Source organism: Notamacropus eugenii, chromosome 4 (assembly GCF_028372415.1).
Source record: "Notamacropus eugenii isolate mMacEug1 chromosome 4, mMacEug1.pri_v2, whole genome shotgun sequence".
NCBI lineage: Eukaryota > Metazoa > Chordata > Mammalia > Diprotodontia > Macropodidae > Notamacropus > Notamacropus eugenii.
The window spans coordinates 209,430,596-209,456,002 of record NC_092875.1 but is presented as its reverse complement, the minus strand read 5'-3'; the positions used below and the strand labels follow the sequence as shown (position 1 = coordinate 209,456,002).

General features: G+C 39.1%; 1 protein-coding gene across 1 annotated transcript in view; it reads right to left on the bottom strand.

Annotated features, from left to right (window-relative positions):
- Positions 1 to 14,415, bottom strand: part of CYB5A (cytochrome b5 type A) — a 46,352-nt gene extending 31,937 nt beyond the window's left edge. The window contains exon 1 of the mRNA XM_072604097.1: positions 13,985 to 14,415. Within this exon, the coding sequence (XP_072460198.1) occupies positions 13,985 to 14,113 (129 nt within the window). The 5' untranslated portion in view covers positions 14,114 to 14,415. The remainder of the gene's footprint in view (positions 1 to 13,984) is intronic.
- Between the last annotated feature and the right edge of the window lie 10,992 nt (positions 14,416 to 25,407).

The window sequence follows — 25,407 nt, the reverse complement described above, 5'->3', positions numbered from 1 at the left end:
GAAGAAGCTTTCATCCCAATAAGAGAAAGCACATGTGGGGAGAAATGGCTGTTTTGGAGAGGAAAATCAGAAGAAACAATGACTGGAATCACAGGGCAAATGAATGACAGTGATTACTGTTCTTAAAGCTAGAGTTGGGGGATGGGGTCGAGGAGAAGAGGAAACAATATGGAGCTTCACTATATGGCATGGTAATGGCCAAAAAGTGATGTGGTAGTTCAGAGATAAAGTGAATACTCAGGAGGGGAATTTACTGACCAGAGATAGGGCCACAATGCAGGCAGTATGTCATTCAATAGCGTTTATCCTGAACTAGTCACTCCACACATCCAACCAATCGCCAAATTTTGTCTTTTCTAAATTCACATTTCTTGCATATAGCTCCTTCCCTCTGTTCACAATTCTCAATTTAGTTTGAGTTCTAATCATCTAGACTAATTCGACCGGCTCCAATTTGGTTTCCCTGCCTCACTCCATTCTCTATACAGCTGCCACATCACTTCCCTCCTCAATAAACCACAGTGGTTTCTCATTTGCCTTGGGGGAAAAAAATCTAAACTTCTATTTGATTTTTAAAGCCCTCCTTCACAACCTGACCCCAACCTACTATTCCAACCTCATCAGACATTACTCTCCTTCCCACACTCAAGAGTGAAGTCAAACTGTCCTCTGCACTTCATTCATTTCCAATTCACTCCATTTCCAGTGTATAAAGACTTTGCACTAGGTCTCCTCCATCTCATAGAATTCTTACTTTCTTCCACAGTCAGTTCAAGTAAAACATTCTACATAAAGCCTTTCCTGAGCTCCACACCTGCTGATGCCTGCCCTCCCCAACTCCCTGGCACTTATACTGTATTTATTTTGCATATTCTCTGTATGCTTATGTCCGTATACACTGCCATTCCCAATACAACAAAAACTTCCTGAACGCAAGATCTTTCATTAGTCTTTGTATTCTCAGAGTCTAGCACTGGCATACAGTAGGCACTCAATAAATGTTCATTGTTCCACTGAATGATAGGTGTTTGACTTAGTTATAGGCTTACAGACATACTGGCTGACAACATAACAAAGCACAAGTACAACAAATGTATCTTGTATCATATTTTCCCACTGACCTCATGAATTCGGAAATTCATCCCTATTGAACAAACAGGATGCAGAGGCAAGAGCAGTGGGTTTAGATTCAAGAAGCCATAGTACCTGATTAACCACCACTACTTTGGCACTGTCACTGTGGCCCAAGTCATGTCACTTCTCTACATAATATGGAAGCTGAATTACATGATTTCTGTGGTCCTTTTCAGCTTTATAAGTCTCTGAATTGATAAATTTTGGCCCATCAATATTTTGGTAGATCTGCAATAAAACTGATTAGTCATTTCCTCCAATAAGGAAGACTGCAGTTCCCCCATATCCTCTGTAACTCCTGTTGATTCCCCACCATAAATACTCTTTAGAATATCCATCAAAGGTGATGGATGTCTTTTTCTAGATCCCTTGAGACTGTATAAGTAGCAACGGACCGTTTAAACTATCTCTCCATTATTTCCTGCTCTCACTGTATTACATCATTTCTGGTACACTACAACTTTGATAACATTTTTCATAGCACTTCTCATTACTTAATGGGTTGCAGCCTGTTTCATATCCATCATGCATTTCTCCATTTCCTTCAGCTTTCATTCTCTAGAGACTGTGACATTCATGACTTTCAGTCACACAATACAACTGAAAGATTAATATTGCAGAAAAGGGCCTTTGTTTCAAGGATGAAGTTAGGGTCACTTAAAGAGTTTCCTAAAGGCAACCTACTATTTCTGATAAATTTTGAGTCCAGCTCATGGTCTATTTGTAGCATCTACTCAAGATAAATATACTCATAAATCAGCAGTATGGGTTATCCATCCAATTGTTTAATACAATCTGAGCAATGATAGCCAAGGTGCCATTGTGGACAAAGAGCTAGTCTCAGTAATAATAGAAAGACCTAGGTAAATGCCTCACTTCTGACATACACCGATTGTATGACCCTTGGCAAGTCACCTATCCTCTCTGTCCTAAGCAACGCTTAACTATAAAGTCACAGAGAAGATAATGACCTGTGCCAGTAGAGGGAGTTTCTTATACTAATGAAATCATAGGTCCAATCCTCATCCCCGTCCCTAGTACAGGGAATAAGCATTTTTCATCTAGGCTGTTTTTCCTGGGTAGATAGTTAAGCCAAACTTATTGTGATTATGAAATCTCAATGACAATGTTATGCAGTGTTCTGGAGTTTGATGAAATAGTGTCATTCACAAAGAACATCTAAAGAATTCCACCATCTCTAGAGCTATGCTCTTTGATCTAGAGTCTATAGGACTTTCCCCATGGCTGTGACAAACACGTTTGCTGAATATATCTCCCTGAGGGAAGGAACTATTTCACTTTTGTCTTTGTATCTCCAGCCACTAGCATGGTTCTTAGCACGTAGTAAGCACTTGATTGTTTTATCATTCACATGATAGTAACAAGAGGTTTATCAAACAAAGTTACCTCTGTTGTGTTTTTTAGAGAATCTTGTACAACTGACATTTTTGAAAAGAAGTCTTTAAGGAAGCATTTTGCTCTAAGCAACTCAAATTTTAATAGTAACAATTTCAATGTGAATTTGTTTTACCTATCATTTTCAGTCAATTGTGTGTGTGAGAAAACAGTATATCATTTGGAAAAGTTCATAGTAAATAAAGTGCTGGACTTGGAGTCAAGAAGATTTGAGTTCAAGTTCTACTTAGATACTTATTAGTTGTGTTACCTTGGGCAAGTCACTTAACCTCTCTCAGGCTTGGTTTCTTATCCATAAAATGGGGATAAGAAATGCAACTACTTTAAAGGGTAAAGTAAAGATCAGCTCAACTGAGAGGTATGTGAAGGGTATGTTGAGTATAAGATAATGCTAGAAAGTCAAGCTAAGGAGTCTGAACTTTATTTGGCAAAAACCTATTACTGTGTGGTGAGCAGATGAAGGACATAATCAGATATATGCATGAGAAAGATGAGTGTGGCATAGATAGGAAGAATGGGAGATAAGCTGTTTGTTTCAATTTTGTCTTCATACCCCAGTATCTAGCATACCGATAGGCACACAATCAGCTATTGCTTAATAAATGCTTGTAAATCTGGAAGAAAGTTGACATGGGGTCAAGGATTCCTGTTCAGAGTCTACCCTTGTTGACCACCTGGATGATAACAGATGGCAGCAACAGTAGGATAGTAGTAGGAAAAACAGAGAAGAGAGGGGCAGATAAGGTAGATATTCCAGAGAGAGAATCAGCAGAATTTGTCAAGAGTCACAGAAGTATAAAATAGGTTTCAAATACAGGTCACTATAAAGTCAAGGAATAAAGTCAAGCGTAGTGAGTAGCAAGTTTTAGGAAAAAAAAATGAGCCAGGTTTCAGAAATGTGTTGAGTTTGAGATGCCAGAGATATCCAAGTGAAGATGGCCTGTAAGCAGTTAGAGGTTTGGATCCAGAGCTGAAAGAAAGGTCAGTAGAGGAGATGAAGACTTAGAAGTAATCTGCATAAAGGTAATCACTAAAGTTTAAAAATGGAATGAGAATGTCAAGATTGAGTAAAAATAGTTGTGCCAACAAGGAACATTCAAATTATGGTGTAGAATTAAAAAATATGAGAGCTAAAAGGGACCTCAAAGCCATATAGTTCAAAAACCCACTTTACAACACACACACACACACACACACACACACACACACACAAGCTTTATTCAAAAAGGGAATACACTACCTAAGGAAGCAGCTCATTCTAATATTGGATAACTCCAATCGTCACAGTGCTTTTTTTCCTTAATGTGCCTCTTTGCAACTGCAGTCATAGCTCCTAATTCTGTCCTCTGTGAACAAGCAGAAAAACGTATAATCTCTATTCCTACCCTGGTGCACCCCTCTCCTGCCTGGTGACTGTCTTGGCCAGACCACCCATACCATTTTTTTCTCTCACTCTCTCCCCAGTCCAGGACTAATGGACCATTTTCAAATCAACTTTACCATTGCAGTCTGGTCAGGGTGGGTCAATCTATTTTCCAAAGGCCCCACTCAACATCACAGTAATTTTTACTCCCTGAACATTACTTTCCTTTGTATGTTGTCTCCTTAGAACATAAACTGCTCAAGGATTATCTGTGCTTTTTCCATTTGTGCTTGCTTCACATATAGAAGGCACTTAAATGCTTTTTCAACGTCATATATTCCACATAAGGCTCTTCGAATATGTAAATGACAGCTATCAAGTCTTATGTCCACTTCCCTTAATTAAACTTACGTTGCATGACTTTAAAGCCCTTCATCATTCTGGTTGTGCTCCTCTTTCACAACTTCAAGCATCCCTGTGATTTTATTAGTAACCTCATTTTCACTTTCAACTTTTGAGCACATTTGAGGCTATGCCTGTTACAGAAAAAAACTGAGAGAAGAGATGTCTGCATATTTGTGGAGCCACTGGTATCCTACTAGGGGCTTCAGTGGTCGCACTCATCCTACTGTTGCAAAGAACTCTTCAAAGTCTAATGCAAGTCCTTTGGACTTTATGTGATGTAGCTTAGTGAGAAAATAAAGGTGTTAGATAAAGCATGCAAAAATACCTACAGCCCTTGTCAGCTGTGAGTTTAGTATTAATGAATCAACTACTATAAATACAACGCCCTCACCTGACACAGCAGAAGGTAAGATTAAGGTTAAAAAATGTCTTCTTTTTAAGAATTTTATTTGCTGTACAATATTTATGGCACTGTACATTTCACGAATTACAAAAAGTGAATATTATCTGAACTCATTTTTTTTACTGAGATGCTATCACAAAAGGTCACAGAATTCTAGGGAATTACTGGAAAGAAAAAAATGTTTTGCATGTTAGCCAATTTTACGTACTATACTTCCTGTGTTATTTCATGGTTACTATGTTAGAAAAAGTTCACATCAGAATTAAGATTTTGTTATGATGAATTGTATGTGGAGCAATATATTTTCATCAATCTCTAGCAAAAATTAGTTTTTGGTGGTCAAAGGAACTGAACTTCCTATTTTGTACAGGTTCAATGTATCAATATTTGCTTTTTTGACTTTTGCACTATTTTCTAGAAACATTATTCACACAAAAGTTGAGGACTGACATAGTTCTAATTGTTAACAAGTCCTTCCCTTCTGTGTATCTGCCTCTACAATTTCTACTCTATTGCAACTTGTTAAACCCTCTGAGGCCTAAGTCTAATGCTTTTTCCATACAGCCCTTCCAATATTTGAAGGTCTTCTCCGACCTGTTAGGTTATTATAGCAGAGCAGCTCTCAAGATTTTTGGTTATCAGGGCCTCTTTACACTTAACACTTTTCATTTAAAAATGAATGAGGGTCTTTTTATACAAAAACTGAGGAATCCAAGGAGCTTTTATGTGGGAAACATATGCTATATCAGACATTTAAATAACATAATTTTAAATATGTATTAATTTAAAAATAATAATAAATCTATAATATTAAGAAAAATAACGTGAAAAGTTATTATTTATAAAACTAATGGGAAGAAAGGCATTGTTCAAATTTTTGTGAATCTTTTTAATTTTTGGCTTAACAGTTGGGATTCACATATCACTCTGCAATCAGTTTATTGCAATATGTTGTTTTGATTGAAATATATGAAAGAAATCCACCCTGATACAAATATGTAGTTGGAAAAGGCAAGAGTACCTCAACAGGCAAATAACTTCTTAGTACTATTCTGAAGATAGTTTGGTCCTTGCACGGGGGACTCCCAAAAAGCAGAGATGGCCCATTTCAACAATTGGGTAGGGCCAGAAAACCAAAAGCCAGACTCCTAAAAGAAGTCATTTGTGACTTCTGACAAAGCAGTTCTGGCAGAAAATGTAAGTCAGGCTCCAACTCCAAGGAGTTAGAACAGGCCAAAGTATTTTGACGTACATAAAGTAAGGATCACTTGTTATATTAACTGAATCCTAAACCTTCAAATTTCCCAGATGCCTCTGGGACAGGTTACATTAGTGATCGATCCCAATCTTGACTGGTGTCTGATTTCTGTTCCTATACAATATGAACAGCCACAAAATAAAGAAATAAAGTAAAGCTTCAACAACACAAGTATAAAAACAGCTGTTACCAAAATGGAGGAGGAAGAAGAAGATGGGGGGACAGGTTATGAAATAAAAGAGGAAGAAACAGGAAGGAAGGAAAAAGATGAGGAGGTAAAGTGGAAAGTAGGGAGAGGAGGAGGAAAGAACACTGCTTACTACACCCAGAGAAGTCTCCCAATACAGCTCTCAATCTGGATCAAAGTTCAATGTCCAACTAGCTGAGGACAAAAGCAAATGCTCTCATTCTATTATCCCTGAAGGAATTCTTTTTTTAGAAATTACATTTCTAGTTTTTACAAATAGATGAGAAAACAGGCCTTACATCCTATAAAGGCAAAATCTTGTTCATTATTCAAGAAGCTCATAGATCTACAGCAAGCATCCTCAGAGACCATCTAATCCAACATTCTCATTTTACACAGGAGTAAACTAAAACAGGAAAGTTAAGTGACTTGCCCGATGTCACACACAGGTGGGAAACATTTGAACCAAAAGTAAAAAGCTAAAGTACCCATCATTTTTCACAATCAATGAGATATTTGTAAAGCAATTAGCACAATACCTGGCACCTATGGACACTATATGTTAGCAGCTATTACTGTTACTATGTGATATTTTTAAATTAAGCTTCTCAGAATTGTATAAATGTTACTATGCAAACTTGCAGAGAAGAGAAAAACTAAACCATAATCAAATTTTTTTGGCTTGAATAACCCAAGCTTTCATTTCAAGTAATTATCCTTCAAAATCCTGCAGGTATTAGCTCAGATAACAATGTAATCAGATATAAGAAAAAAACTAAGTTTCGCAAGCGTAAAATAAAGAAAACAAGGTTCAATTTCATGTCTTGGGTTCAAACGTGAAATATTTAGACAAAAAAGCTCATAATCTTCTTGTTCATTAAGCATCTATGAGAAATCAAAACCTTGCTGCTATTTAAAGTGTTATTAAGAATGGGCAGTGCTTCACTCAAATTTCCGCTTTCCTTCTTTGAAAAAATAAAGCACCACAACAAAACACAAAATTTTTATCTTCCTAAATATATTTATTTTGATATTATTAGACTCTAAAAGCTGCCCAATTGAATCTACTTGATGCAAAAACTTCTACATTTAAAGTCAGAAAGGGAAATACATTACTCTTCATGATTCGATCATTCCCCTGACTCCTCTAGGCTATACATACAATTCCTGTTTTCCAATCCAATTCCTGTTCACCAGGGGACAGATCTCTGACTTCTAGTTCACTCTCTGAATACATTCCTTGCCTTATTATTCCATTAAGGAAGAGGTCCCTGAAAGAGCCCCCAATGAACAGTTAGCATCTTTAATGAGAAGAGGTGGCTTTTTTCCCAACCATCCCATGCTTTTAATATGGTGTGGAGGGACATATATCATTAATCTAGTACAAATTGAACACCTAATTTTGTGCTAAACAAATTGAAGCTTGTATTTTAAAATGGACATGTTAGCATGAGCATGCATACATACGCAGTAATAGGCATGTATAAGATGGAAGAACAAAACCTACACAGTACAGTAAGACTTAGGATCAGGCCCTGGCTCTGCCATACACTACAAGTGTGACATCTGGCAAGTCACTGAATCTCAGGTTCTTCTGCAAAATGAGGGGGACTGGATAAGATATTCTAAAAGATTTCATCCACCTCTAATATTCCATAACTCCATGAAAAGAACAGATCATAGGCAAATCAAATAAAAGTGTGTTTTTGAGATAGGCATATCTCTCCATAATTGAGGTAAAAAAACAAGGAGAAACCTAGAGGTTCCAGTCAGGTAGGGCAAAGAAAGCAGTCAGCTAGTCAGTTGTTCTCTCATTAAACTTCTCCAAACATGACAGAGATAAAATTTCTTTTTAAAGGATAGGAAAAAACCATGTGAGTTGCTGAGAGTTGTAGTAGACAGTTAATTTTTGCAAGACTAACTCACAGCTTTGAAAGGTAAGACTGAATTAAGGAGCTATCTTTCAATATTAAACAGTACACACAACAGGAAGTCACCAAGCTTTAAAAGAGCTGGGTTACAGGATCAAAGCAACAGAATAGATAACTTTAGTAGTGGCAGAAAGGATAAATCAGAGACTGTGCTAGAAGGAAGGCAAGAGATGGTAGTACATGGTAACAGAAACAAAAAAGAAACAGAAAGGGAAATCAGTATCCAAAGACACAGCAGTATCTGTCAACCAACATAAGGGCAAACCAAACATTACTCAGTTTCCAGGCATGAGGTGTCAAATAAACTTGCTGCCTACTACAAGGGATAAGTTCTACACCTGTATTCCAAAAGGATCAAGTGCTTAGACCCAGGGAACTTTGAAAAGGAAACATTTAAAATTATTTATCTCAAAGCAGAAATGGCCAACAGAAGCAACACCGGGATAGACAGCATACATACATTACTAAGGACTAGAGCAGTTGGCGGTTTTATGAACAATATATATGAGGCTGAGAGCCCTTAAGTCTTGTTTTCAACCCTAACTCTTCACTAACTGGTTAAATCTGCTTCTTCAGGTGTCAATTTCCCCATTTGTAGCAAGAAATTGTGAGATTGTATGATCTTCAATGGTACTCACAACTCTAACAGTCTTGTCCTTGTGCTGGGACCTGAAAAATGAGTAAGATGTGGACAAGAGGAGCACATAAGAGAGATCATTAAAAGAGAAGCATAGAAAATGTGGAAGCTAATTAAAAGTCTCTTAAAGTCCAACTGAAAACATTAAGAAATAAAAATATTTCTCAAGTTTAAAGTTCTTTCTGACTTTTCCCCTAAGGAAAAGTGTGGAAAAGGTCAAGAACAAAGGCTAAGTTTCCTAGTAGCTAACATTTATATAGCAATTAACAATATGCTATGGTCTTTACCATTATCATCTGTTCTGTTCCTCCTAAAAACACTGACAGGCAGATGCGTTATGCTTATTTTATAGATGAGGAAACTGAGGCAAACATGGGTTAAATGATTTGCCCAGGATCATTCAGCTAGTGTCTGGACTGAAGTATTACTGACTCCAAGCCCAGTACTCTGTTCACTAACACCTAACTAAAAATGGATTAATGATAGTATCCAAACTTAAATAACAAAAAAAAAAAGTTGTCTAATTAAGATCATGGCCTTCCCCATTTTCTGAATGGACGACACATGCTCTCAATCCCCCTTCTGAAGTGACTGGAATATTGATCAGAAGATGAGTTAGTATTTTTAAAGTTCTTTTCAAGCCTTAAATTGCTATGTAAGTGCTAGCTATTAACATTATTGAAGGAATCCGAGTATTTAACTAAACTGATGGCTCCTCTTCAACATCTGTAGAAGAGGAAATCTCTGATTACTTTAGGAGAGTCCTTGAAATGAGTGGTAAAAAAAGAAATGACTGGGTTTAGAAGATTAAGTGACTATTGTTTTATTACATGGAGACACCAAAAATGGCCTTTTCCTTGTTCAAAATTCCTATAAATGTTATTTCAAACTGACTTGTGTTAGACAGACATGTCTAAGGGCAAGAGGGGACTCTACTATTTAAACATTTCTCTCTCAAGTAGAAAAAGTTTGAATTGGGGCAATGATAAATTAATAACAATTGTTTCTGGCACATTTGGCCTAACTGCAGAGCATGGTATTAATTGTTTTCTTAAACAAAAGACACAGGATGAGAATGAGTTGGATGCTCAAAAGTTAACCGTGGTTAAGAACAGCTTTATTAGAATAAAGGGTACATGTTGGGAGTTAATAGAAAATAAGTGGAAATATGACAGGAAAAGCTGGATTTGACTTGATATAGTGGCTGTTAGAAGCAAGTTTAATTTTATGAGCAAAGGGATGACAATGCTGATAAACATGAAAATTACAACAACTAGCTAATTCTTTCACCTTTTATTGTATTCAAGTCAGTCCCATGCAGGTTAAGGCTCAAGTGGTTCTTGTGGTATGTATAAAGCTTATGATTACTACTTTAAGGTCCTCAATGGCAGAAAATTCTTTGTCTTCTATAGCTGCTTGTCCTGGCTGAGCTCAAGTTCAACTACTAACAAGGAAGGAAGAAAATGTTAACTCCACAAATGGCAGTAAGCACACAAAAGCAGCTTAAGATCCTGAAGCAATCAACATTCTGCATTCTATCAGGGGAAATAAATTATGAAACATCATGCAAAAGCTAGCTCTAGACCTACTTCTTTTACATTTTCAAACATCAGTGAGGCTTTTAAGAATGAAAAAGGTTATTTCAACTTGCTCCAGAATTGTCTACAATATACTTTCAAATAGAAGACACTGAAATTATTGGAGTAAGCAGAGAAAGCAGTACTAAAGGAAACTTTTTAGCTAATCTTTCCAATGAACAGTTTGTTCTCTACCTCAGAAGGCTTTTGTATAATTCCTTTGTCTCTCTATCCTTTTAAAGAGGAATTGCAGAAAGAGATTGTGATGATACTTAAAGGAGGTCTTTGTTTTCTTTCCTTTGTCATCTCCCTCTGAGTAATTTCCCTCAAAAAAGAAAGCTAAAAAGTTTTAGAGAAAAAAAAATTTGGTAGGTTTGGTATGGCAGCAAGAGATTTATTGATAACAGAATTTAAAATAATCCCTTTAATCTACTAATTGTGCAACAGAAAGAACATAGGCTTTGGAATCTAAAGGACTTTACCCATGTCGTCCAACATTTATTAAGAGCCTACTACTAACAGTCGGACGCTGTACTGAGCAATGGGAATATGAAAGAAAGGCAAAAAATAGTCCCTGCTCTCAAGGAACTCACATATTAGTGAGGAAGACAGCCTGCAAACAACTAAGAGAGAAGGTGCTAAGATTAAGGAGGAAAGGTAAAGGGTTCTGTATAAGTCAGAGCCTTAGCTGAGACTTGAAGGAAGTCAAAAACCAGGATGAGGGAGAGTTCCAGGTACCAGAAACAGTCAGTGAAAATATTCCAAACCTTCTGTTACCTTAATCAAACTACTTCCTTTCTCATGCATAAAATTAGAAGACTGGACTCAATTACTAAGATGTCTTTCAGCTCTAAATATCTGATTTGAGATCACACACACACAATGTGGTGTGAAATTACCCTGCGTTCTTGAAGGCTATTCTGGCACAGCATAAGATCTGATAGCTGGAATGACTGAATACTGATGAATGATATATGTCTGTTACCCATATATAATCTAATCATCAGGTGGAACACAGGAGTTGCAAATACGTGACAGGAAAACCTACATGCATCAAATCACAAACCCTTGAAAAATTTAAGTAAATATCACTTTACAAATCACATAGGTTATATGGAGAACTGAGACCCTAGAATTATCTTTAGATAATTTAAAAGAAAACTGGCTGTTGGGTTTGAATTTTCTGGCTATCTATGAACACTTTTTACCTTACTCTGCTTGAATAAACTGATTTTTTAAATGAAAACCTTAAAAAATTTATATTCTCAGAGTCATAGACTTGGGACTGGAAGGAAACTCACAGGTCATCTACTTCAAAAGCCCCAGTTCACAGAAAAGAAGACGGAAACTCAGAGAGGTTAAGTGACCTGCCCATAGTCACCCAGATGATGACTATTAAAGGCAACATTTAAACTCAGGTTTTCCTGAATTTAACTCTATCCTTGTAGTCACTATGGGGCAGCCAGGTGGCCCAGTGGAGTCAGAAGAGCCAAGGATTCTGAGTCAGACACTTTCACTGGCTGTGTGACCCTGAACAAGAACTTAGCTTCTAACTGCTTCTAATAGTTTCTAATAGTTTCATTGTATAGATAATACAATGGAATAAAGGTACCAACATCACAAGGATTTTTACATATGTAAAGCACTTTTTTGAAAACTTTAATGCTACTTATGATTTCAAATGAAGAACAGGACTTCAGAAGAAAAAATAACATAACACATGTCTAAAATTTTAAAACACATAATTCCCTTAAGTAATTTATAAAAAAAAAAATCAAAGGAGAAAAATAACTTTTAAGAAAAATAAAATCCAGATCTAAACACTATAAATAGTTAGAGAAGAAGAAAAAGAGGCTATTGTAAATAGATTTGGGGGGGGGGGGGAGTTAAGCCAGATAGTAATTAACTGAGAATAATTACAATTTCTTTGCTCTTATGATGGTTTGAAGTGAAGTGGCAGTGGGGAAGTCGCTGAACCTGGAGTCTGGAAGACCCAAGTTCTGATCCTGCCAGACACTTACCCAGTTGTATGATTCTGGGCAAATTTCTTATTCTTTATTCCTCATTTTCTCATTTGTGATAATGTGGATAACAATAACAGCTCCTTCACTAAGTTGTTCTGAGGAAAAAATGAGTTAATATTTGTAAAGTCCTTTTCAGACTTTAAATTGCTATGTAAGTCCTAGCTATTAACATTACTGAAGGAATCTGAGTTATTTGACTAAACTGATGGTTCCTCTTCAATATCTGTAGAAGAGGAAATCTCAAGCTTAAACTGCTTCTTGAAAACTACTTTTAATTAAATCAGGACACTTTATTTTATCTCATCATTACACCAGATGTTGAATTAGATATGCTACGAAATAAAAATGGTCAAACTCACTATAGAGCATGAGGATACAAAACAAAATATTCTTTATATGCATTAATGCCAATTCATCAATGAAAAACAAAAGGTTGGGTTATTTACTTTTGTGTTTAAACAAATAATAGCTATCACCAAGCATGTGCTCATTAAAGGTTTCATTGTGCTTTTTAATTTACAGGACTATTTAACATTTATAAGCCAATACCGGTGACAGACAAAAACTCCCGTTAGTAATTAACACTTTCAAAGGTAGGAGATGTTATTTTCTAGGTGGCCTGGTGGATAAAGGGCTAAATTTGAAGATAGGAAGACCTGAGTTCAAATCCTGCCTCAGATGCCTGAGACCCGACCCATCCCCTTAAACCTTTTCAGTCAGTTTCCTCATCTGCAAAATGGAGATAATAACACCTGACTCAGAAGGTTATTATATGAATGACAGAACGTTTGTAAAGTGCCTTGCAAACCGTGAGGCCCTGTAGAAACATTAATTATTACTATTGTTTTCCAGAAAAGATCTCCAAGTCCAACCATTAACTGGTTCATTCATAGCATGCTAAATGTTAAGTACTATATAGGGTGGAGATTACAAAGAGTAACACTGGAAGCCGCTTTTTTAAAGGTTACAATGTATCTTCTACATATGTAGCAAAAAGAAACGTTCCCTTTAGGTTAAAGAAGTAAAATTGTAACTTACTGCCTTACTTAAGGAAGTATTACCATCTTCACAACAAGTAGGAAGCTCTTTTCACCTGCCTGTCTCTTTTCCCAAACTCTGGAAGCTGATCCTGCCCCCCACCCTCCGGGAGAAGGCAGGACACAGCCGAGAACAAACGCCCACCTCGCAGGAGGCACCAGGCCCTTTTAAGTATCCCTTAAGGTGCCGCACTCTTTCCTAGGAAGGCAACACCAGAGGAGTTCTGCTTCCCAAGTAAACTAGAGGGAAAAAACCCGCTAAAACCCCACCCGCACAACGACAGGTTTGGCAAGTTTCTGGGGCGGTGAAACGACTCCCACCCAGCGGCTGCGAATCTTTGCCAGGACATCAAAGACCTTTCAAAACTTTTCGTTAGAGATTGCAGACGTGGAAAAATCTCCCAGGACCCGAGAACCACCTATGCTGCTATCACGGAGGGCCTCCCACCGCCCCCGGTTTCCTCTCCCAGACAATGGGAAGAGTCACGAGAGAGGGACCCCCCGCCGCCGCCTCTCCCCAGGTCGGGGTTCCCGGCCCTTGCCAAACAAGCAGGGATGCAAGCTCGGGCAGGCCCGACGGCTCGGTCCGGCTCCCAGACCGGGGCATCTCACCTCCTCCAGGAATTTGGTCAGGTCGTAGACTTTGTGGTGCAGGATGAGCCAGGTGCTCTTGCTGTGGTTGTGCTTCTGGATCTCCTCCAGCGTGTAGTACTTCACCTTCTCGTCCGGCTGCTCCGCCATCGCGGCCCACGGAGAGCTCCTGGAGCGTTTCAGAGAAGCGACGGTGCGGCCAGCGGCTCACGCAGTTCTGACCCTGGACATTCTCCCAACTCCCCAGGTCGATCTGGAAGGGGTGGGCCCCCGAAAAAGTGGGGTGGTAGCGGCGGAGGAGGTCACAGAGCTCCGGTTGGCCGCCGGCCTTGTCATTCATGTCTCCTGCGGACGCTGGGGCCCACCCACCCTCCCATTGGAGCGCTTCGCCGCCCCGCGCGCTGGCCGTTAATTGGCTGAGAGCGCTGCCCTTCTTGGAAACGCTGGACCCCGATAGGGAGGCCGGGACGGGCGGTGTAGAAGGTGGTATGCAGATGATTTGTAGCGGGAGGGGCCAGCGGAGGTCAAAGGTCTGTTGGGGTTACGCCTGAAATGGTCCTCGGCCACCTCGGGACTTGGAGAGGCGCCTACTGGGCCAGGCCCCAAGGCGGAGAGGGCGGGCCCAGGAAAGAAAGCCCCGTGTTTCCCGTAAAGAACTGGTGGGGCGGGGGTGAGATGCGAGCGATGCAGACTTTTTAAAATCAAAAAAATCTATTTCTAAATAGGTAGGAACAGAATATTTTTAAAGCCAAAGCTATCGGCACAAATATGTTTAACGTTAAACGTGCCGCCCCCTCCCTCCACCTTCCAGCCTTCCGGTCGATGACCGGGCTCCGGCCTCCATCTCCGGCCTCCCTTGGCGTCCCCGCCGAAGCCCCGCCATCCACATAGAAGCTTTCCTGCTGAGATTATCCGATTGTCCGCCCCGCGTAGCCGCTCTGCAGGGGGTCTCCTCCCTTAGACCGTGAGGGCCCTGAGCCCAGGGCTGGCCTTCCGCCTTTCTTTGTATCCCTAGCTCTTAGCGCCGTGCCAGGCTCGTAGGAGGTGCCTAATAAGTGCTTATTTGAGGCCAGGTGGTCTAAGAGTCAAGGACCCGAATTAAAAATCCTGCCCCAGAACCCTCCCAGCTGGGTGAGATGGAGTAAACCATTTGGCCTCGCTAAATCCTCAGTCCTTGGATGGCGAGATGTGGATAACAACAGCTTCCTAGGGTTGTCGTAAGGAGCGAAGGAGATGACGGTACAGGGAAGCCCTGGCCAGGCTGGCTCTAATTATATGTTATCGAAGATAACGGTAAAACCTGCTTAGGGTCAGACGAGATCACCCAGAAGGCACCTTGCAAGCTTTAAATCACTAATAGGCCACCGATGCTATGTTTTGTGATTGATATTATTTGTCTGTAAATGCTACATCCCTGTTAACCAAATTATATTTTTAAAAGCACAACAGCAGTGAAGTCTATTTTAATAGCAAAAGCATCATTAAAAATCTGCTTTGAAAGAATATATCAATAAAAAATTTTTTAAAGGAATCCCATTCAGTTACCTAGATTCTTAGAGCTGTCAGAGACCCAGGAGGAGATCCTCTAGTCCAAGGGGTCTTAACTTGGAGTCCATGAACTTGGTTTTGGTGGTTGTGTTTTTTTTTAAATAACTGCTTTGGCATAATTGATTTCCATTGTAATCCTATGTGTCTTCATTCATTTGAATCACCAGATTGTCAGAGTTCCCTCACACAAAATGATCTGGGCCAAAATGCTGATCTAGTCCAAAACTCTCACCTTACATATGAGGAAACCAGTTCATAGAGGTGATGTGACGTTCAAATATAGGAAGCTAGTTAGTGACAAAGATTTCCTTACTTCCAGTCCTTCTTGACCAAAGATTCAGCATCAAACAATCATAGGTGTGGAGCTGTAAGGGATTTAGGATGTCTAGCCCAACCCCCTCATTTCACAAATGAGTAAACTTGCGCTTAGAGAGAAGTTAAGTGAACTTGGTAAGGATGAAGGCTATGGCCAACAGCATAAAAGCAAAGATGTCACCACTCTAAACCCCTTCCGTAGAATTACATTGTCTTATAAAATGGGCATAAATCATGTTGTAAAGCATGCTGTATTTACTAGACTACAATAAGCCTTAATATAATATCAAGTCTATAATGTACAAGAGTAAGATGACTATGATAACTTTGTTGTATCAAAAACCATTGGCTATTATGCATGTTTACTAATTATTACAGTTGCTTAATGATAAGAAAACCATTTTTAAAATAAAGAATTTTTAAATTTAGACCAATTTGAGTGACAACTTTAATAATGGTCAGGAAAGAACAAATGCCTTCTTTTTTTTTTCTTAAGTTTTCCTATAGAAAGCAGACATTCCTTATAGCACAGTTACCTCTCAACCCTAGCTTCCCAAAATCACCAGGGAAGAAGCCTCAGTGATGAAATTTGAATGCAGGCCCTCTTGAGAACCAATGTACTCTTTTCTATACAACACACTGCCTCTTTTACTGTCTAAGAGAGTCTAATTGGTAGTAAGATCAGTTATTGAATCAGTAATGAAGGTGTACATGGAAGACACGTGAATAGAAGAATTGAGATAAACCTGGATTGATCCTGGAAGTTGCTTTGTAAAAATACTCCCAGAGACACTGTTTTGCTTGACTTTATAAAGTCAAACAATATTTATTACCAGGGTATTATTTTTCTTTTCTTTTTCTATTGGGGGAAGGAGGATACTAGTAATAGGTAGGACTGTGAAAAAGAAAAGAAAGAAAAGAGGGTCCCTGAAGCATTTTGTAAAATGCTGAATTGAGTCAACAACAACAAATTCCAAACTACATTGTAGCCACCAATAAGAAATAACTACCCTCCCTCACCGCAGGCAGATTTAAATACCTTGTGAGATAGTAGAAATATCACTATCCCCATTTTACAGGTGAGAAATTGAAACTCAGAAAAGTTTAAGAGACTTGCCTGTGATCACACACTTGTTTTTCAGTTGTGTGCAACTCTTTGTGATTCCATTTGAGATTTTCTTGGCAAAGACACTGTATTGGTTTGCCAGTTCCTTCTCCAGCTCATTTTACAGGTCAATAGGGTTGTGACTTACCCAGGATCACAAAACTAGGGAGTATCTGAGGCCAGATTTGAACTCAGGAAGACTCCTCGCTTCCTGACTCCAGGTCTGGCATTCTATCCATTATGCCACCTAGCTGCAATCTCTAAAACTGAGATGCAGATGGACTGATTCTCTGCTATTTGTGCTTATTTTGGCTTAACAATTAACACCAAGAAAACACAGGTTCTCTATCAGCCAGCACCACACCACCCATATGTGGAACCATCAGTTACAGCAAATGGAAAAACTTTGAATGTTGTGGATAAGTTCACTTACCTTGGCAGTATACCTTCCAGGGATATACACATAGATGAGGTTAATGCACATAATGCCAGAGCTAGCTGTATTTGGGAGACTCCAAAGTAAAGTGAGATAAAGAAGAGGTATTAGACTGCCTACCAAACTGAAAGTCTACAGAGCTGTTGTACTGACCCCATTGCTGTATGCCTGTGAACTCTGGACAGTCTACAAGTGCTATGCCAGGTAATGAATTTTTTTAATTGTCTTAGGAAGATTCTGAAGATCACCTAGCAAGATATGGAACTGAACACTGAGTCCCTTTCTCAAGCTGAACTACCAAGCGTTCAAATTCTTCTGCAGAGAGCACAACAACTTCCCTGGGCTGGCCACATTATTTGAATGCCAAATTATGTCTACCTAAAGAATTTTATGGAGAACTCATACAAAACAAGCACTCACATGAAGATCAGAAGTAATACAAGGATACTCTCAAAGTCTCTCTGAAGAACTTTAGAATAGATTGGAGACTCTGGCAAAGCATTGCCCATCATGGCATGCCCGCATCAAAGAAGGCACTGTGTTGTATGAGCAAAGCAGAATTGCAGTAGCTCAAAAGAAATGTGAGGTGTGAAAATTTAGAGACAATTCCACTCCAAATTTGTGCCTGATCTGGGGTAGAGCCTTGTGAGCTCATGTTGGTCTGATTAGCTACAGTTGGACACACTGTACCTTGACTCCAACATACTATTGTCATTTTGGTCCTCTCTGAGAACAAAGGCAGCAGTCAACCAACTGGAGTGGTTTGCCATTTCCTTCTCCAACTCATTTTACACAGGAAGAACTGAGGCAAGCAAGGTTTAATGACCTGCCCAGGGTCACACAGCTAGTAAGAGTCTGAGGCCAGATTTGAACTCATGAAGATGTGTCTTCCTGACTCCAGGGCAGACACTCTACCCATTGTGCCACCTCGCTGCCATGATCGCATATACATCTGGTAATGCCTGAGAGTGTGTAATGGTAATTTAAATGGGAAAATCTTTCCCATTTATTATTAGGCCTATGTGACCTGCTTAAATAACATGGAAGCCTAAGTCACATGTGGTAAGAGGAGCTTTCTGAAGGGTGGAATAGGAAGGGTGGAGCAGAGCTGGGAGGAAGTTGGTCAGGCTAGTCAGAGCTGGGAAGGACAGGGGCAGACAGGCACAGCTGGGCTGGTGATGTTTGTTTGTGAGAAGGTCCCAGCAGAGAGCTGGGAAGCTTGGGAATGGCGTTGCCCCTGCAGTGATAATGTATATTGACTTCTTGGTTACTATGACTGATTTTGCTTTCTGGTTCTGGGATCTGCCTTTCTAGTGTCTAAATAAATGTTTTTCTTCCACCTTCTATATGGAGAGTCTGTTATACTTTGTGATTGAGAACTGCACTGTGAATATTACCTTAGCGATCCAGAGTGGACTCAAATCTAGAACCCAGGTATCTGCTAATTCCAAGACAGGTACTCTTACTACTATACTATAATGAAACCAAACTTAAAAGCAAATTATTTGGGTCATTATACCACATAGAGTTTGCAGTGTCCATAATGTAAATACTTTGATAGACCAACAAAAAATTGGGATATTTCCAATGGCATTTTGGTGTGTAATAATTGTATTTTAAGTACTCAAAAATAATAAAATTTCATCATCACTTTTCAGGATGACTGAATCTCCCTATGACTTGCAAAATTTCAATAAATCTTTCAAATTCCATGACCCCTTGAAGGTAGATTATAATTTAATCTCTGGCCCAGGCTATTTAGGGCAACAGATATACCATCCCCTTCAAAAAAAACTGGAACAAGGAAGCATCATTTGATTGGTTAGTCTTACAAGAAGTTGATACATAAAGTAAAGACATGTAGGTATAGTGAGGGACAAACCAACCAAAGTAAAGAGAGGGTTAGACAAATATTTATAATCCTTTCTCCCCACTGGCAAGCAAATATTAACACATAAAACCTGCTTTCTTCCTAAGGTACCCCAGGCAAAAGAAATATATGAATGCAGTCTTCTTTACCAACCTGTGGATTAAAAACAAATATCATTAAACTTTTAAAAATCTGAATTCAACCTTATCCATGAAAATGCAACCCCTTTAAGGAGTCAGGTGCATTTGCGCAAATCCTTTGGCCCATTTTCAAATAGATCCGCTCAAGTGTGGGTAAGAAAAGGTAGGCAGGCCATGCCCTATCCATTATTGTCTTTCTTACTTCAGCTTCTCAAAAAGTTTACATAACATTCATATCTTTAAAATTCCATGGTAAAATAATCATTTCATTAACAAACTTTGCTTTATATATATATCTTATAATTTTTATCAATACCTTTTATTTTTAGATTATCTTCCTTTCCAGCTTCTCAAATAATTTTCATAATATTCATGTACTTAAAGTCCCGCAGCAGACTAAGTAAACCTTTCGCTTACACCCTTATTATAATTTTTATTGGTATTGTTTTTGCATCATCTTTATTTCCAAATGTATGATTCCTCCCATCCCTCTCCACTCCAGAGTAATATAGGATATATAACAAAGAATTTTTCTGAAAAAAGAAAAACATAATTTAAAAAAACTAGAACATTAACCTAGTCTGACAGTCATATGTGAAATATTCCATACCTATTCTTACCCACTTCTGCAAAACAGATGCTTTTTCTTCTCTCCTCATCAGGGTTAATTTTAGTTATTATAAAACAGAATTCAAGTACTTTTGGTTTTCTTTTGTTGTCATTGTTTATCTAGGATCATTAAACTTCTAGATTTAGTCAGTGTTAACAAATTGATTCGAAGACATTACCTACAACAAGTTAGTAACAGATGTTATGAGTTATTTTATTTTTTAGATATTTGTTAATTAATGCCTATTGCCACCCAGGGAGGGCCTAGATTCAAAGGGTGGGAACACCAAGATAGTGAGACAATATAGTAACAAAAAGAGCTTTAATAAAAGTTATAGAAACGATTACTGTGATTACAGCAGCAAGGAGAAGCCTTAGCAAGGTCCCTGTGAAGCAACTGCCTGCGCAGTAAACGTCTATCTCCACAGCTCAATATATAGGTGCTTTAATAATTCCTTTTATTTAGGTCACCATTAGATATTGTATCTAGAAAGTCACAACTTTTCCCCAAAACCTATTCTTCTTCAAAACTTTCCTGTTTCTGCTCCACCATTCCTCTCATCTTCCAGGTTTGTAACTTTCACATTGTCCTCAATTTCATACTCTCCTTCACTTGTATGTATTATCAGTTGCCAGCTGTTGACTTTTCTATCTCCACAAAGTGACTTTATTTGTTCAATGTCTCATTGATTGATCATTAGGCAATGTTGTTGTTGTTCAGTCTCATCTGACTCTTTGTGACCTCATTTGGGGTTTTCTTGGCAAAGATACAGGAGTGATTTGCCATTTCCTTCTCCAACTCATTTTATAGATGAGGAAACTGAGGCAAATAGAGTTAAGTGATTTGCCCTATGTCACATGTCTTTGAGGTAAGTTTTTGAGGTCAAATTTTTATTCAGGTCCTTCTAACTCCAGGATCTGTCCTCTATCCACTGTGCCACCTAGCTGTTCCTCATTAGGTAACAAGGATTCCCCAGTAGCTTAACATCTGGGGTATTTTTAATAATGGAGTTCTGCCGAACAAGGTTCAAGCAATATTCACTCCTTGACTGACCAAGTGTTGCATGAAGTTCTGCAGAATGGATTCGCACAATTGTAAACTATGTATGTGTATATTTATGCATGTGTATATGTAGTATGTATAACTGGAACCAAGAGAAAGACACTTTGCTCTTTGCTATCTTTCTGTAATGTTCCACAAATTCCCTACTTCCTAGATGCTTATGAATTTTTTTGTATTTTAAGCATTTCTTATGTAGTGTAGGAGATAAATGGCTGTCCTAGATCCCCTGCTGTGTTCCTAGTCTAAAATGGGTCCTTTATTCCATTATGGTAAGACCTAAGGCATTAGTTACATGGAGTTGCTAGGTGGTGATGAGGGCTGGAAGGGGGGGATTGCAGAGAGGTGGAGTTTGTGTGACATTTACTACTACACACAAATGTCACACACTGAACACAGCCAGTTCAGGCAGTACACAGCTGGTTCAGACTAATCAGTTCTATAGGTGCAGCTGGCTAATGTATCAAGTAGGGAGATAACAGTAGTTGCTGGAACAGGCTGTGTCCTTGGGCGGAGGAGAAACTGCCTGGGATAGTGTTTTGAGGCTAGGGAGAAATGTGATTTTTAAAGAGAAATGTGATTTTAGAATTGGGGCCCAAGTACATGCACCCATGCACCCCATCAGTGTCTACCTTGTAGTCCTCAGACACTTACTAGCTACGTGACCCTAAGCAAGTCACTCAGCCCTATTTGCCTCAGTTTTCTTGATCTGTAAAATGATCTGGAGAAGGAAATGGCAAACCACTCCAATATCTTTGCCAAAAAACCCCAAATGGGGTCACAAAGAGTCAGATACAACTAAATAGACAAAAGAACAACAACAAATTAGCTACACCTGAACAGAGTGGATTTGAATCTGGCTGAATACCTATATCTAGAATGATGCCAATATGTGCCTAATCTCATTCAACATTTTTTATCATGAAGACAAAATGGCATGATTACCAATTTTTTTGCTAACACAAACCTGGGAGGGGTAGATAATACATACTGTTAGAAGGCTTTGGTACACAAACATATCCCAATAATTTATTTAACTGATGAAAGCTCTCCATATGCAAGATGCTGCATAACTTGCTTCTAGGAAAATCATGATGATGTGTAAGAAAAGTGCCTTGGAGAGTCTATTGAGAATGTGTAGTCATTCTGTGACCTGTTGTGATAAACTAATGGCCTCTATAATGGCTCTTTGATTTTGGAAATATTCAAAAAGGCCTGTCAGAATCAACCATTGTTATCTTTTGCCTCAGATGCTTTTAGAGAATCTTGGTTTTTCATCAGGGCATCTAGCGAGAGACCGTGTTGTCAGGGTCAAGACCTTAAGGCCTTTTCTTCATCTGAGCCAATAAGAACTCAAGAAACAGGCCTCAGTCATTGGCCTTTTCAGAAAGGTTGAGAGAATGAGGGACAGAAATCTGGGAGTGATTCATAACCTAGTTTTGGTTTTGCAGCCAGTCAATCAGTCAATAAAAATTTATTAAGCATGTATTATGTGCCAGACGCTGTGCTAAGCACTGGACACACAAAGAAATATAAAAGACAGTCCCTAGCATTGAGGAGCTCACATTCTAAAGGAACATGAAAATAACTATGTACAAACAAGCTATATGCAGGATAGATAGTGAACAGAGGGAAAGCAATAGAATTAAGAGGGATCAGGAAAGCCAATAGGACATCAGTGCCTCAAGGAACAAGTAGCAATTTTTGAGAGTGATCTTCAGGACTAAACTAGCAGAAGGACTCAGTCATCTGGCATGCCTTATCAGAACATGAACTTAGTGGGATTAATTTAAATAAGAACTGAACTAAGTTCTGAGCCTAGCCCCTACCTTCTCAGACCTAAGGAATAAGGCATTTTATGTCTATAAGGTGTTGGGGAAAATGTTTGTACTTTCTTATTGCCATGTCTTTCAAGTAAATATCTTTTTGTTAAAGTTAACCAATATTAAGTGGTTAAAAGGAACTGGAGGACTAATCATGGGCCCCTATCAGTGTTGAGAACATAGGCTCTGGGGGCTTGAATCAATGGCAGTAGAGAAGAAAGATATCCTAAAATCCCCTCAGGGTATCCTGGCACACTGAAGGGAGATCCAGGCAGCCTGGCTCTGGGAAAGTGAGTTAGAGCATCCAAGGTAAACTAGGATGATATAATTAGCTTAACAAGTAGGATCTTGGCAGGCCAACTTGACAAATCTCATAATTAGTAATTATAATAATTATAAAGCAAACAAAACCAAGATGAATAAAACCAAACAAGATAAAAGTTAATAGAGATAAAGGTAGAATCTTTCAGTTATAGTCAAAGAATCAACTATTTAAAAATAGTTTGGGGTGGGGCACAGAATGTAGCTGGAAAATAATTTATGCAAAAAAGAAAGGGGTTCCAGCTGATTTCATGTTCAATGTGAAATATTATTGTGACAAAACTGCCCAGAAAACCTGTGCACCTTACTTCAACTTCACCTAAGGATCTGTGATCTCATCTGTGTGGATTCACCCTCCACCATCGTAGATCAAAACCTCCCTTTTGTTAGTGAGAGTCCTAATTTTACTCATATTCCAAGAATATCACAAACTTGGAATATTTGCCAGTAGTGCTCTTTGATAGATTACACCCAGCAATATTGTCACATAGGTTTTCACTGAAAATAGGAATGTAAATTTATTAAGTACAGAGAATCCAAATATACCTTGCTCCTATTGGGGAAATAACTCACAGACAAATATGCAAATCATTTTTCATAAAAACAAATTTTACCTCAATCATTCATTCCTTTGCTTTACATCTTATAATAAATCCCCACATACTACAAACTGAGAAGATATAAAGAAGGGAGACATGACTATGAGAAGGAGAAGGCCTACCCACATAGAAACAAAGTATTAGAGACTGGAGTGGAGGTTGCATTTTCAGTGTAAGTACTGAAGATAGAAATAAAGGTTCCTTTCCCCAGGACCTGCTGAACCATTTTTTAGGGGGTTCATTGGAGTTCTTGAGTAGGCAGACAAAGCAAAAGAACTTCTGTGCCTCTCAGAGCTGGAAAAAGTGAGACATATCTGGGAAAATGATAAGGAGTGGGGGAGTTCCCTTTGAGTACCTCTCCAAGACTAGGATAGAAAAGTATACAAAAACATTTTCCTTAAGAAAATCAATAGCAAAAAAGAGGACAGGAAAGCAGCGCTGAATTAAAAATCACTCTTCTCAACAACAAGAAAGGACAGAAAAAACTTTATCCTAGTAAATGTGTATTTCTCAAACCGCTTAATACACAGATATAATTTCTATCCCCTACTTTTTCATGGTAGGGATATATGTTGAACTGTTCTTTGTTCTAGCTAGCATCCGTTTCAATTCAGCTCATCCGGTCTTGTACACGTTTGTTGTTACTCTATGGTGGCTAGTTAGATAGCTGCACAAAAGATCTTTAGAGATCCCTCAGACACCTTCTTGAAGGACCACTGGGGAAGGACCATGAGAAGAATGGCTGCAGAGATCTACTACAGATCATGGTCTGCATCATTTTATTCTGGTAAGGACAGCCTGCTGTGGCATTGTTGATTTTAATTCCTGGGCAAGGTTAGCTCCAGAAAGGTTAATTCATGGGAGATGTTTTCACAAAAGTTCTGCCGCTACTTTTGTGGGGTTGCTTCTTTAATCCTTCCCATGGCTCTAAGTGTTCTCCTGGAACAGATTCGTATTAGATTTGTTAAATGTGTCTTTCCTGATCCCTCCAGCAAGTGGTCTGCTAACCCTCTGGAGATCACAGTGGTCTTCAGGATTTACTGTGGCCTAAAAACTATTCACAGTCACCTGGGTGAGGAGCCTCTCTGTACTTTCCATTACGGTTCTCAGAAGTTACATGGCATATGATCAAGGATGAGTTTCTCCATCCTGGTTGGCCGTTTCCAAGCTTGCATTCCCCCGTCTGCCCTTGAAGAGCTCAAGGTCACTTCTGGTCCACAGTGAGACATCACAGGAGGACTTTTATTTTGTTCAGAGGAAGGCACGAAGCAGTCCCATTTGTTCAGGGTATTTTCAGGTGTGGAGGAGGCGGCCCCTACTACGTGCCAGGCACTGTACCAAAGTGCTTTGCAAGTACTGGACCTCATAACAAACCTGCCAGGTAGGCAATAATCTTGAAGGAAACTACGGCAGACCAAGCTACGTGAATTGCTTAGTCACTAAGTATCTGAAGCTGGATTTGAACCGCTTTCTCTAGGTCAGGGATTTGTTCCCGGCCTAGGAACCGGGCCGTGGAGGCCTGAGAGAGGAGAAGCACGTGGTCGCCACCTGAAGACCTAGCGCGCCCCGGATGCGCCTGCGCAAAGCACCCGAGAGAGCGCGCGCGCGGGGCGGGGGT